Here is an 11,471-nt window from a genome sequence, read left to right on the forward strand (position 1 = left end):
GTTTCTTAGAAAAGTCTTTGTTTTTAAGAGGGAATCTCACTCTGTGACCTAGGCTGGAGCACAGGGGCGCGATCTCGGCTCACTGCAACCTCCACCTCCAGGGCTCAAGCAATCTTCTTGCCTCAGCCTCCTGAGTTGTTAGACTACAGGCACACATCGCCGGCTATTTTTTTTTTTTTTTTTTGAGACGGAGTTTCACTGTTGTTGCCTGGGCTGCGGTCCAATGGTCTGATCTCGGCTCACCACAACCTCCGCCTCCCAGGTTCAAGTGATTCTTCTGCCTGAGCCTCTGGAGTAGCTGGAATTACAGGCATGCACCACCATGCCTGGTTAATTTTGCATTTTTAGTAGAGACAGGGTTTCTCCATGTTGCCAAGGCTGGTCTTGAACTCCTAGGCTCAAGCTATTTATCCACCTCGGCCTCCCAAGTGCTGGGATCACAGGCGCGAGCCACCACGCCCAGCTAGTAAAGTCTTACAATTATACATCTCACATTTAAATCTGTTATCCAATCTGAATTAATTTTTATATAAGCTGAGAGGCTGAGGCCGAGGTCAACCTTTTTGTCTACAATGCCCCCTGGCCTCGGCACTGCTGACTGGCTACCGCGTCCCTGTCAAAGCCGGGTGCCCACACTTACGTGAGTCGATGCCTGGGTCTCCCTTCTACTCCACTCGTCTCTCCAGCACCACCACACTCGGCGGAACCCAGTCAATGCAGTCTTGATGACTGTAGCTTTAATCAAGTCTCAAAGCTGGGCAGAATGGTTCCTCCCACTTTATTCTTCTTTTGCAAAATTGTTCCAGCCATTCTATTCTAGTTCCTTTGCCTTTCCATATAAACTTTAGAACAATCTTGGTTTAAGCCATAAAAATTCTTGCTAAGATTCACATATGTAATTTTAGTAACATTTTATTAATCCAGTACACCCAAAATATGTCAACATCTATTAATATAAATATACAAAAAATACAATATAAAAAAGTATTAAGGAATTTTTTCATGCTAAGCCTTAGCAATCCAGTGTGTATTTTACCCTTTCAGCTGATCTTAATTTGGACCAGGCACATCTCAAGTGCTCAGAAGCCAGCCCTGGTCTAGAGGCTCAGGGAATTTTTGTTGAAGCAGAAGGAACATCTTTCCCACTGGGCACATGCCCTCGTAACAATATTAAAAGCACTCAGGGAAAACCCACTAACGGGAAAAGCAAACGCACTTTCAGAAATATGTGCCGCAGAACTGTCCTGAAAGATGCTGTGCGTGGGCTTCGGGGGGCTAGTGGGTGGGTGGAGAGGGACTCTGGCTAAGTCAATTTGTGACACGCTGCAGATTCCCACTCTGGAGTCACGACATACACTGGCACAGGAGAGGCCCCGAAAAGTCCTTTAACAAAAATATCTGCTGAGATGTGTTCTGTCCAGCAGGTTCCCAAATTTATTTGGGCAAAGAGCACCTTTCACACACGCTGATGAACGTGCTAAAGAAGGATGGTCCAGAGTGCAGACTCCTGGGGTCAGCAAAGGGGCAGGGCCTGGCAGGGCCTGGCAGGGCCTGGCTTTGCTACAAGAGGACTAGACACCAGACCCAGGGTGTGAGTCTGCCTCTGCTGTTTACCAGATGAGAGACCTCAGGCGAGTTATGGTCCCTCCAAGGGCCTCAGTTTCCTCACCTTACAATAAGAGGTGGCCTAGTACTCACCAAGTCCCTTTCAGCTGGCACAACTTCCAAATTTCAGTTCATTGTTACCATCTCATAAAATAGTGTTAAAACACAGATACAGACATGCAGATAAAACACAGATACAGATGGGCAGACAGGTTTTTCACCTGGCCTCCAAGGCTGTGATGAAATGGCACAACATTCCTCAATACAGCAACCATTCCTCACTGCCTGCTGCCCAGCAGTTAAGATGCATGCATTCTACAAGCCGGCGGTAACTCCCTTTCTTTCTCATCTTATTTTTCATTAAATATGATGCGTTCTTCCAGCCTCATCCAGGGGTTCCACAAGCCCCAGGAGTGTTTGGGGGACTCTCCTTGGCCCTCCACTCCCCCAAACCACCCTCCTCCGGCACCACCACCTCTGCCTCTGCCTGGGGTCACCCTCCCTGTCACTGTCCCTCTTGAGCAGCAGCTGCCATTGTTAAAGCCACAGGCTGTCCCTGTCTGAGCCCATATCCTTCCTCCCCTACTGGAGTGAGCCCACCAGGAGGTAGGGCAGGATTGCAGTCGCAGGCCTCACAGGGCTCAGTGGCTCAGTGTAGGACACCTCACTGCCTAGGGACGTTTCCAAGAGCTACTCACTGACCGTCTAGTTTCCAATCTGGGACCTGTAGACCAACAGTGGGTCACGAAAGTAGACATAAGAAGCGGCCGGGCGCGGTGGCTCAAGCCTGTAATCCCAGCACTTTGGGAGGCCGAGATGGGCGGATCACGAGGTCAGGAGATCGAGACCATCCTGGCTAACACGGTGAAACCCCGTCTCTACTAAAAAATACAAAAAACTAGCCGGGCGAGGTGGTGGGCGTCTGTAGTCCCAGCTACTCGGGAGGCTGAGGCAGGAGAATGGCGTGAACCTGGGAGGCAGAGCTTGCAGTGAGCTGAGATCCGGCCACTGCACTCCAGCCTGGGCGACAGAGCGAGACCCCGTCTCAAAAAAAAAAAAAAAAAAAAAAAAAAAAAAAAAGAAGCCCACCGTCCCTCTCCACATGTCTTGAAACATGACAGAAACTAACAGTGGTCCTCTGCTGTTACCACTGACAGCCAATCAGCAGCCTCCTTCCTGGGGATGGCTGAGTTTCCTTTGGTCACCTCTCCAGCACCCAGGCTCAGGACATGGGGACACATGGGTTCTCTGACCAGCCCCGCTGAGAACAGCCTCTCCTGCAGCATGCCGGCCTCCACCTACGCAGCAGCGCACACCTACGTGACCAGAACCCCCCTCTGGCCCAGCCCTGCCCATCTGCAAGGAAAGCCCCAGGATACAATGGAACATCGGCCCTTTTATTTCCAAGTCTTTCTTTTTGTCTTCTCTAAAATAAAGCAAATAGCTAATACATAGCTAGAAATAGTACAAGGTTTTCTTAAGAGTATTTCTTTTATGATTTATTCTCTTTTCTCACTTTCTGAACCTCTTGGTTTCATCCAAATGGGATCTATATAAATAGCTTTAAAACACGAAAAGTGCCCCTTCCCCCTTCCCCATTTGCTATCCCATTCCCCAGGGCAGCCATTCAAGCCTCTTTCTGCTGTATCTGCTTCTACACCTCAAAATAACACGCTCCTCTGAGATCCCTCATCTCTCAAAGTTGGATCTTGCATTTTTACTTCTTACAGGCAGATGAAGGGCTAGTTTTCTTACATTCTCTTCCCCCCCACCACTTCCCAGTATGATTATAGTTAAATCCATGTATATGACTCTGAAAATACTGGCTGCCTTAACAAGTTCATTATTAATACATTTTTTTCTTCAAAAGAAATAATGAAATGAATGAACTTAAACAACTTCATTATCAATAACTTTAATTCATTTGTTATATTTGCTTAGGCCTCATTTTTTATACTTTTAATTTATTTTGACATATAATCAATTGTACCTATTTATGGGGTACAAACTGATGCTTCTAATGGATAGTGATCAGATCAGAGGAATAAGCGTATCCATCATCTCAAACATGTATCATCTCTTTGTGTCGGACACGTTCAACATGCTGTGCACACATTTTGTTTGCTACCGTTGTGTGGGGCAGAGGCGGTGGTGCAGGAGGTCAGGGGCGGTGAGGGCCAAGGAGAGCACGAAATGCACACTCCTGGGCACGCGGAACCACTGGATTCAGCTGGAAGAAAGCACTGTATTTAGTGAGAAATAAGATTTGAGAGAGCAGGTTATAGCCAGTTTGTAGAAGAACTGTGCTAGGTGGCTTCATGTGCACGCAGCTTGTCTTTGCTGTGTGCAGGTTTTGTGTGCTGCTCGTGCACGCATTCTGTTGCTGGTGGTAGTAGGAGGGGAAGACACCCATGGCTACAACTTCTCGCACCCTGCGATTGCTTCTCCTTAGTTTTTCACCGGGTCAGACCAACAAGACAGACCAAGGGTTCCGCTGTGTTTCCTAGCACCTCCCCTCTTTGTCCCATGCCCTCGAGGTCTAACACAAGCTGCATCCTGGGCCTCCCCTTCCACATCAGCCTGAGGGCGCCTGGTTCTTTCTCCTGCACGTGAAGCTGTTTCCTGAGCCTCGTGACTCCCCTTTCCTTGGTCTGCTCCCTGGATCTGGAAAGCACATTTTCCTGTAGTTTCCCTAGCAGGGCGCATGGGGGTATAGCTTGCAGGAGGATTTGTCATGTCTGTGAATGTCCTTATTCTACCCTCACAACTCAACTGGGCTGCCTGGGTACACTGCCACTGGTCACTTTCCCTATGAACGCACAATGTCCAAGGAAGGACTCCATGGTCCATCAGCTTCCAGCATCGTAGCTGATGCATCTGGTATCTTTCGTGCCAGCAAATCTTCTGTGTGCAGCTCTCTACCTCCAGAATCTTTCGGAATTTTTGTTCTAGCTCCCATGACCTGCTTTGATGCTGTGTACTGACTGGCCTTCAACCTGGCACCATGCCCTTCAGCCCTACCGTTTTCTTGTACTGTTTATGATTTCTTCTCCGTTCTCACTTTCTGAACCTCTTAGTTTTTTTTTTTTTTTTTTTTTTTTTTGAGACAGAGTCTCACTCTGTCGCCCAGGCTGGAGTGCAATGGTGCGATCTCCACTCACTGCAAGCTCCGCCTCCTGGGTTCACGCCATTCTCCTGCCTCAGCCTCCCGAGTAGCCGGGACTACAGGCGCCCGCCACCGCGCCCGGCTAATTTTTGTATTTGCAGTAGAGACGGGGTTTCACCATGTTAGCCAGGGTGATCTTGATCTCCCGACCTCGCGATCCGCCCATCTCGGCCTCCTAAAGTGCTGGGATTACAGGCGTGAGCCACTGCGCCCGGACTGAACCTCTTAGTTTCATCAAAGATGACATCTATACTTCTCATTTTCACATCTGGTTCTTTTAGAGGGAGAGAAAGGTGTACACTCCGCCACATTAAAAATGGAAACTGTGCTGGGCACGGTGGCTTACACCTGTAATCCCAGCACTTTGAGGGGCCAAGGTGGGAGGATCGCTGAAGCCCAGGTATTTGAGACCAGCTTGAGTAACATGGAGAAACCCCATCTCTACAGAAAACACAAAAATTAGCCAGGCATGGTGGCACTGTAGCCAGGCATGTAGGCCTGTAGTCACAGCTACTCGGGAGGCTAAGGTGGGAAGACTGCTTGAACCCAGGAGGTAGAGGTTTCAGTGAGCCCAGGTTGCAGTGAGACGAGATGGAGATCGCACCACTGCCCTCCAGCCTAGGTGACGAAGCAAGACTCTGTCTCTGTCTCGGAAAAAAAAAAAAAAAAAAAAAAAAACTGAGGTAGTGTAGACTCTACCACACTGATGGCTGCTCTAACTGGCTGTCCTGTGTTTACTTAACAACAACAAAAAAAGGTTGGAGGACTGATTCCTACTTAATGATGAGGCTTGTGTGACCCTAGAGGGCTTGGATGGTGGAAAGGCTGTGAGTGCTGGTTTAGCATATTTTAAAAAGCAGAGAGAATGAGAATAGGCAGAGAGCAAAGCCTGGAGAAGTCAGATGTGCTGGGGGATAGGGACCCAGGGAGACAAGAGGAATCCAGATGACAGGACCAGCTAACAGTCAGAGTTGAGGCGGCCTGCTCAGAACAAGGACCCTGTTAACCTCTTGCCTAACGTGGTGCTAAAATAACATTTATGGTTTTGGTCACAATAAAAGACAAACCTACTATAACTAAGTAGCATATATATATACACATAATTTGAAACTTACAAAAGACCAGAAGCCCAGAGGGTTGAGACACCTGAAACACCCCTTCTCAAAAGCAGACTCTGGTCCAGTGAGTGGGCAGTAACTGTGGTCCAACCACAGTTACTTCCTGCAGGCCCCACCCACATCAAGGATTAAGGACCCTGGACTCACAATGAGTTTGCCTCAAGCTGCGTCGCTTAGTCAAGGTTTACTGATGATGCTTGCAATAGGTCAACACTCAGAGCTGTCAAGCGGAGACCTGGACCATGCTGAACACGGAGGTTGGTCAAACGGAGCCAGTAACAGACGGTGCATCTCAGGCAGAGAAAAGCATCTTCTCCGAGAAAGCCAAGCTCCAGTTTTATGTAAGTGTATGGAAGCACGGAAGAGCTGAGCCGCCTGTGCTCATCAGACCCCACAGGCTTGGAGGACTCCAGGACAGGGTGCAGACCTCGGCTTCTCCTACTCTGAGCAGGATTCATGTAGGATGAGTGGCTTCAGCAGGGCCCCTGCCCAGTCCAAGCTCCTCTGTACCCTAAGTCATCCTTATTGCCTCCTCTGGAAACCCCTTCTGCCCTGGGGGGTCCCTCTCACTGCATGCTCCCTCCTAAGCCCCTCTGCTATCTGTACCTCCCCTCCAGAGCCTCCACAGGGGGTACCCCAAGCTGGCTACCTAGACCTCCCTCCCTCTAGATGCAGCACTTACCTGCCACCCCCAACTCCCAAGTCAGCATCCTGGCGGCCCCTCACCCTCCCCAGGCCCCAGACGGTAGCTCCACCTGACGCCTGGAACCAGGAGCAGCCAGGCTCTTCGAGTTTTGCCAGTATCCCCATGAAAATGTTTCCTAAAACGCTACTCCCTGCATCTCAGCTGACAGTATAAACTGTTCATCCCTGTTTCAAACAGCTGCAAGGGACATCATTTCCAGCATACTGTAAATACTGAAAATAAAACTGCCATGTCACTCTTGTAAACATACCTATTAGAATCTAGGCATGACAACGTGACAGCCACGGTCATCTATTTACAATGCACACGAGCAAGCTCTTCTTTAAGGCCAGAAAGTATACACTTCTTCCTCTAGGAACTCCTATTTGTGTTACTACAAAATGTAAACCCAACGTCATATATTCGTGCTTGAAATTACTGTATTGATTCACCCTCCTGTAACTTTCTGCAACACAAACATGCATATAAACTGAATTGTCTTGATTTTCTACAACCATAGGGTTGTGCTAACGTCTCCTGAATTATCACTGCAGTACAGTCACATGTTGCTTAATGACAGCAATATATTCTGAGAAATGCATTGCTATGGGATTTTGTAGTCGTGCAAATATAATAGAGTGTACATACACAACCCTGGATGGTATAGCCTACTACATGCCTAGGCTATACGGCCCAGCCTACGGCTCCTACGCTACAAACCTGTACAGCACTTAACTAACAGAATACTGTAGGTACCTGTAATATAATAGTAAGCATTTGCTTATCTAAACATAGAAAAGGTACAGTAAAAATGTGGTACTATCATCTTACAGGACCAGCATCATATATGTGGTCCACCATTGAACCAAATCTCCTTTTTGCGGTGTGACTACAATTGGAACACCACTGATCGAAACAGAAATAGTCTACATTTTGGTAAATCATCTTATAACATAAAAGCTGTGTTTAATAGAAGAGAAAGAGTTTTTTTCCCCTAATCAGTTCACGTATCATGGACAAATGCTCACGTCTCTCCTTATTCCTCTTTCTAGAAATGTGAGCACAGAGAAGCTGGCTCCAGAAATAAGGAGATGGGAGCAGAAGGGGCTTGGCCACAGCAGAGTCTCCCAATGACATATCCTCTTGAATTCTGAGCCTGAATTCATCAAAGATCAACTTGTCATCAACGATCACCATGAACACCGCTGGTGCAGAGGCTCCCGCAGCTGCTGCAGGCCTGTGACCCACGGGGGAGCCATTCCCCAGCACCCTTAAATCTGCTGGGACTCCCCCGCAGTTCCCACGCCCAACGGCCATGACTGCAAGAGGAGGGACCTTTCCTTAGGAGGAGCCTTTTGAGGAGTGGACGTGGCCCCAGAGCAGGGGCTTCTCCCACTCTGAGGGAGAGTTTGAAGATGTGCGGTCTACAGGGCCCCTGATTCCCTCAGGTCACCCCCACACCCAGGACACAGCTGTCAGCTGCACCTCAGTAAACAGCAGTTCCAGTTACCCACTATGCATTTCCCAACCAAACCAGCAGCAGGCCTGCCTGGCTCTGGAACTAGGCTCTGTCCTGCCCCATCTCCCCTTCTACCTCCGTGTTCTGTGGAGTGGAATCATGCAGGGCCTGGATTCCAGTGATGCCAACTCCATTCCCCACACACAGCCAAAAGATGCAGACTCTGCCCCGCCACTGCCCAAAGCCCCTCAGTGGCATCCACAAGGCACTCAGAATAAAATCTCTGCCTGGTGCATGGCCCCTGCTGCCTCACCTTCACGGCCACAGTGGCCTGTCCCATCCTGGGCTCATCCCACCCCAGGGCCTCAGCATTTGCCAACATCTGCCTGGTGGGGGCAGGCACCACCCCACCCACGTCCACCAGAGGCTCCCTCACAGGACTATCTCCACTGTGGCCCCTCCTCCGACAGCCCCTTCTAGTCCCAGCCCCCAAGTACCCCAACCCCTGCCCGCCACCTGCCTGCCCTCCTTCCTTTCTTCATGCTCTTCCCACCCCCTTACCTGAGAGTTTTATGATTTTCTATCTATACCACCTCCCACCCCCTTGCCCAGAACATTAGGTCCACCAGGTGCAGCCCCCTCTCCATTCACTACAGCGTGGGGCACGTAACAGGTGCTCAGTAAACACTGGTGGAAAGAATGAATGAATGGCCGAATGAATGAGTATCTGCACACACCAGCACTGTGAGGGGAGCTGAGCAGGGCCATCCACGCTTTGCAAATGAGGAACAAAGTCTGAAAAAGCATTTAAGTCACCGAGCACCATCCCAGCCTCTGAGCACACGGGTGGAAGACAGTTGCCTTAAATCTCCTTTCAATCTGCAAAATGGCAGGACTGTTCTTTCCCGGCCTTCTGCACAGATAATGACATCGAAAATGATATGAGCCACATCCTAAGTGAACAGACTCCTTTGTCAAATATAATTATTCTAAGACAAGCTAGCAGACTTCCAGCTACAGTTGATTTTTAAATTTATTTGTCTTCTGGAGAAATAACCGTCCTGCCTGCTTCCAAAATGGAACATATTAGTCTATTCTTTGCTGGCTACTTTGCTGCAAAAAGTATGAATCACAGATATAAGAAGAAAAACTATAAAAACAAATTGGTGTTTTTCCTCTTGAAAATCTAAATTATAGAACTACTATTCCTTAATCCTTCACCGTGAGGCAGCGATGTCAGGAAATCTGGGGAAGGAGTGAAGCAGTGAAAACGTGGAATACGTGAAAATGTCCGAGCTTGAAACAAAATACGGTAGTGGTGTTGACATCACTGCATTCTCCAAGGAGAACTGTCATTGCTACCTTTTAAGGTTCATCACAAAAGCAGTGGCTCCTTTACATCTCACCCTTAAAAACACCTTCAGGAACCAAGCTGGGTTCTCCAAATTCACTTGAATCTGGCTTAAGCCAATGTGGCTTTTTTAAAACGAGTGTTGGCAGCTTTAAATACACACATAGGTCCACGTGTCTCTGATCACACACTTGTTTCTACCGTTTTAAACTCCCTTTGGGGACTTGGGGGTGAGGGGCAATTTCTGAGCATTTGTAGGGAAAAACCCCATCCACTACATTAGGAGCTTAAGAAAAAGGTAAATGGGAGATAACTCTAACCACCAGGTAGAAGTATTTATTTCCATGAGTTTTCATTTCTGTTTTCACCTGTGTGAACACCGCCCCTCTCGTCGGAGGCCGCACGTGGTCCCCGTGCCCACCTGTCCGCGCGAGGCGGGCCTCACCTGAGCGGCCGGGCACGCCCCGTCCCCGCACGGCTACCCACCCCGGGCAGGTACGCGTCACCTGTCCATCCACCTCGCTACCTTCTCTCTGCCACCAAAAGCCTTAAAAAAAAACAAGGCGCAGAGGGTCTGGGAGACCCCATCACCCGGACTCAGCTTCTCTAAACGCGGGGGTGGGGGTCCAGGGACCCTCCCGTGCCACCCGCATGGACTGTACACGAGAGCGGGGGACAGCGACATCCCCGGGGCCCTCGGCGACGAGGCCTCCCGGGGGCGGGGGCCGCGGGCCGGGGGCGGCGGAGACCCTGCGCCGCGCCCACGGGCGAACGGGGCCCGGCAGCCCCGCGGCCCCGCGCTGGGCCTGGCCGCGGGCAGGCGGGGGGCGCGAGGCCGGGGGCGGGGGCGCGGAGCCCGGCCAGGAGCGCCCGCGGCGGCGGGACCCGGCGGGCGGGCGGCGCGCAGGGCGATCCCGGAGCGGCTCCGGGAAATCCAGCCGGGTTTTGACTCCGATCGCCAACGGTGCCCGCAGCCGGCGAATGTAACAAAGAACAGTCGGCATGGCGGCTGGACCGGGGCGGCGCGCGACTGCCGGGCGCGGGGGGCGGGGGGCGGCGGGCCCGGGGCGCGCCGGGGCTCGCGGGGGTGGCGGGCGCGGACCGGGGCCGGCGGGGCGCGCGCCGGGGCGGGCGGCGGGCGCAGGGCCCGGAGCTTTACCTGCCTTTGGAATGTGCAGAGCGGGATCGGATCCGGACTCCGGGTTGCGATCCGCTCCGGAAACTGCGCAGCACCGGAAGCCGGGGGGCGGTGGCGGGGCATGGCGGGACTTGTAGTCCGCGGCCGGGCGCGAGGGGCGCAGGCGAGACGCTGGCGCGGCCGGGGGTCCTGCGGGTGGGACTGCGGGGCGCGGGCTGCGTGGACTGGACAGCGGGCGCGCGCGGGGCGGGACTGGCCGGAGGGAATTCCGCGCGCGGCCCCCTCCCACGTGGCACGGCCCCGCCGCCCACGCTCGCAGGCAGTTCCCTCCACCTCTCCCCGGACGCGTTTCTTGCGGGGTTGGGGAGTGGTGGCGGTGGATGGGTAGAGTGTTTCTCTAGAACAGGCCTGGGACTTGCCCCCCATTCACGGTGACCTCTGGATTTGGCTGGCGGGGCCCTGGGACACGAGCTCTGTGCCCGCGAGGGGCCGGGAGGGGAGTCGGGCCGGGCGGGCTCCGCCACGCGACGGGTGAGCACGGGGCCAGCCGCGGGCCTGGCTCTCCATTCTTCCCTGGGGGCCTGTGTCGCCCCTCTTGACCCCCTCCACCAAGTGTGTGTGCCATCACAAAACGTGAGACGGAGAAGGGACAGACTTTTCACCTTAGTCCTGGCCGCCCACATTCAGAGTTCACTGCGGCCTGGCAAAAACCTCCATTCGTAAAGATAAGTGATGACCCGGGGAAAATGATTTTAAATTGATACCACAAAAGGGCTCGTTTCCATCATGTATGTGAAACTCTTGTGAACCAATAAAAATATATATGTATATAGAAAAATGAGCAAAGTATATGGATGGACAGTTTGTAGGAAATTAAATGGTTCTTAAGCATATAAGCTATTCAACTATGCTGTAATAAGAGAAAAAACAAAGTCGCAGTGAGATCATT

General features: G+C 51.5%; 2 protein-coding genes across 5 annotated transcripts in view; both read right to left on the bottom strand.

The window, feature by feature from the left end:
* The window catches only part of LOC105472597 (PR/SET domain 15), a 77,107-nt gene extending 66,487 nt beyond the window's left edge, over positions 1-10,620 (bottom strand). For 2 of the 4 annotated variants that reach the window (XM_011725984.2, XM_011725982.2), the window contains exon 1: positions 10,544-10,619. The gene's annotated coding sequence lies outside the window, so the exon portion shown is untranslated. Of the gene's footprint in view, positions 1-10,543 lie in introns of all 4 variants that reach the window. The other 2 variants (XM_024790028.2, XM_011725986.3) reach the window with 1 other exon arrangement.
* Positions 8,647-10,948, bottom strand: LOC139362657 (basic proline-rich protein-like). The gene is made up of 2 exons (XM_071094158.1): positions 10,834-10,948; positions 8,647-10,711 (listed from the first exon to the last, which is right to left on the bottom strand). Exons 1-2 carry the CDS (start codon positions 10,946-10,948, stop codon positions 9,972-9,974), a joined length of 855 nt encoding a protein of 284 aa, XP_070950259.1. The 3' UTR covers positions 8,647-9,971.
* Positions 10,949-11,471: the final 523 nt, after the last annotated feature.

Source organism: Macaca nemestrina, chromosome 4 (genome assembly GCF_043159975.1).
Source record: "Macaca nemestrina isolate mMacNem1 chromosome 4, mMacNem.hap1, whole genome shotgun sequence".
NCBI lineage: Eukaryota > Metazoa > Chordata > Mammalia > Primates > Cercopithecidae > Macaca > Macaca nemestrina.

Excerpts from the sequence above, each read along its gene's own strand:
- LOC139362657 (XM_071094158.1), bottom strand. The coding sequence starts at position 10,948 with ATGGGGGGCAAGTCCCAGGCCTGTTCTAGAGAAACACTCTACCCATCC. Across the intron at positions 10,712-10,833 it reads GGAGGGAACTGCCTGCGAGC|GACCCCCGGCCGCGCCAGCG; the intron begins GTGGGCGGCGGG and ends TCCCACCCGCAG.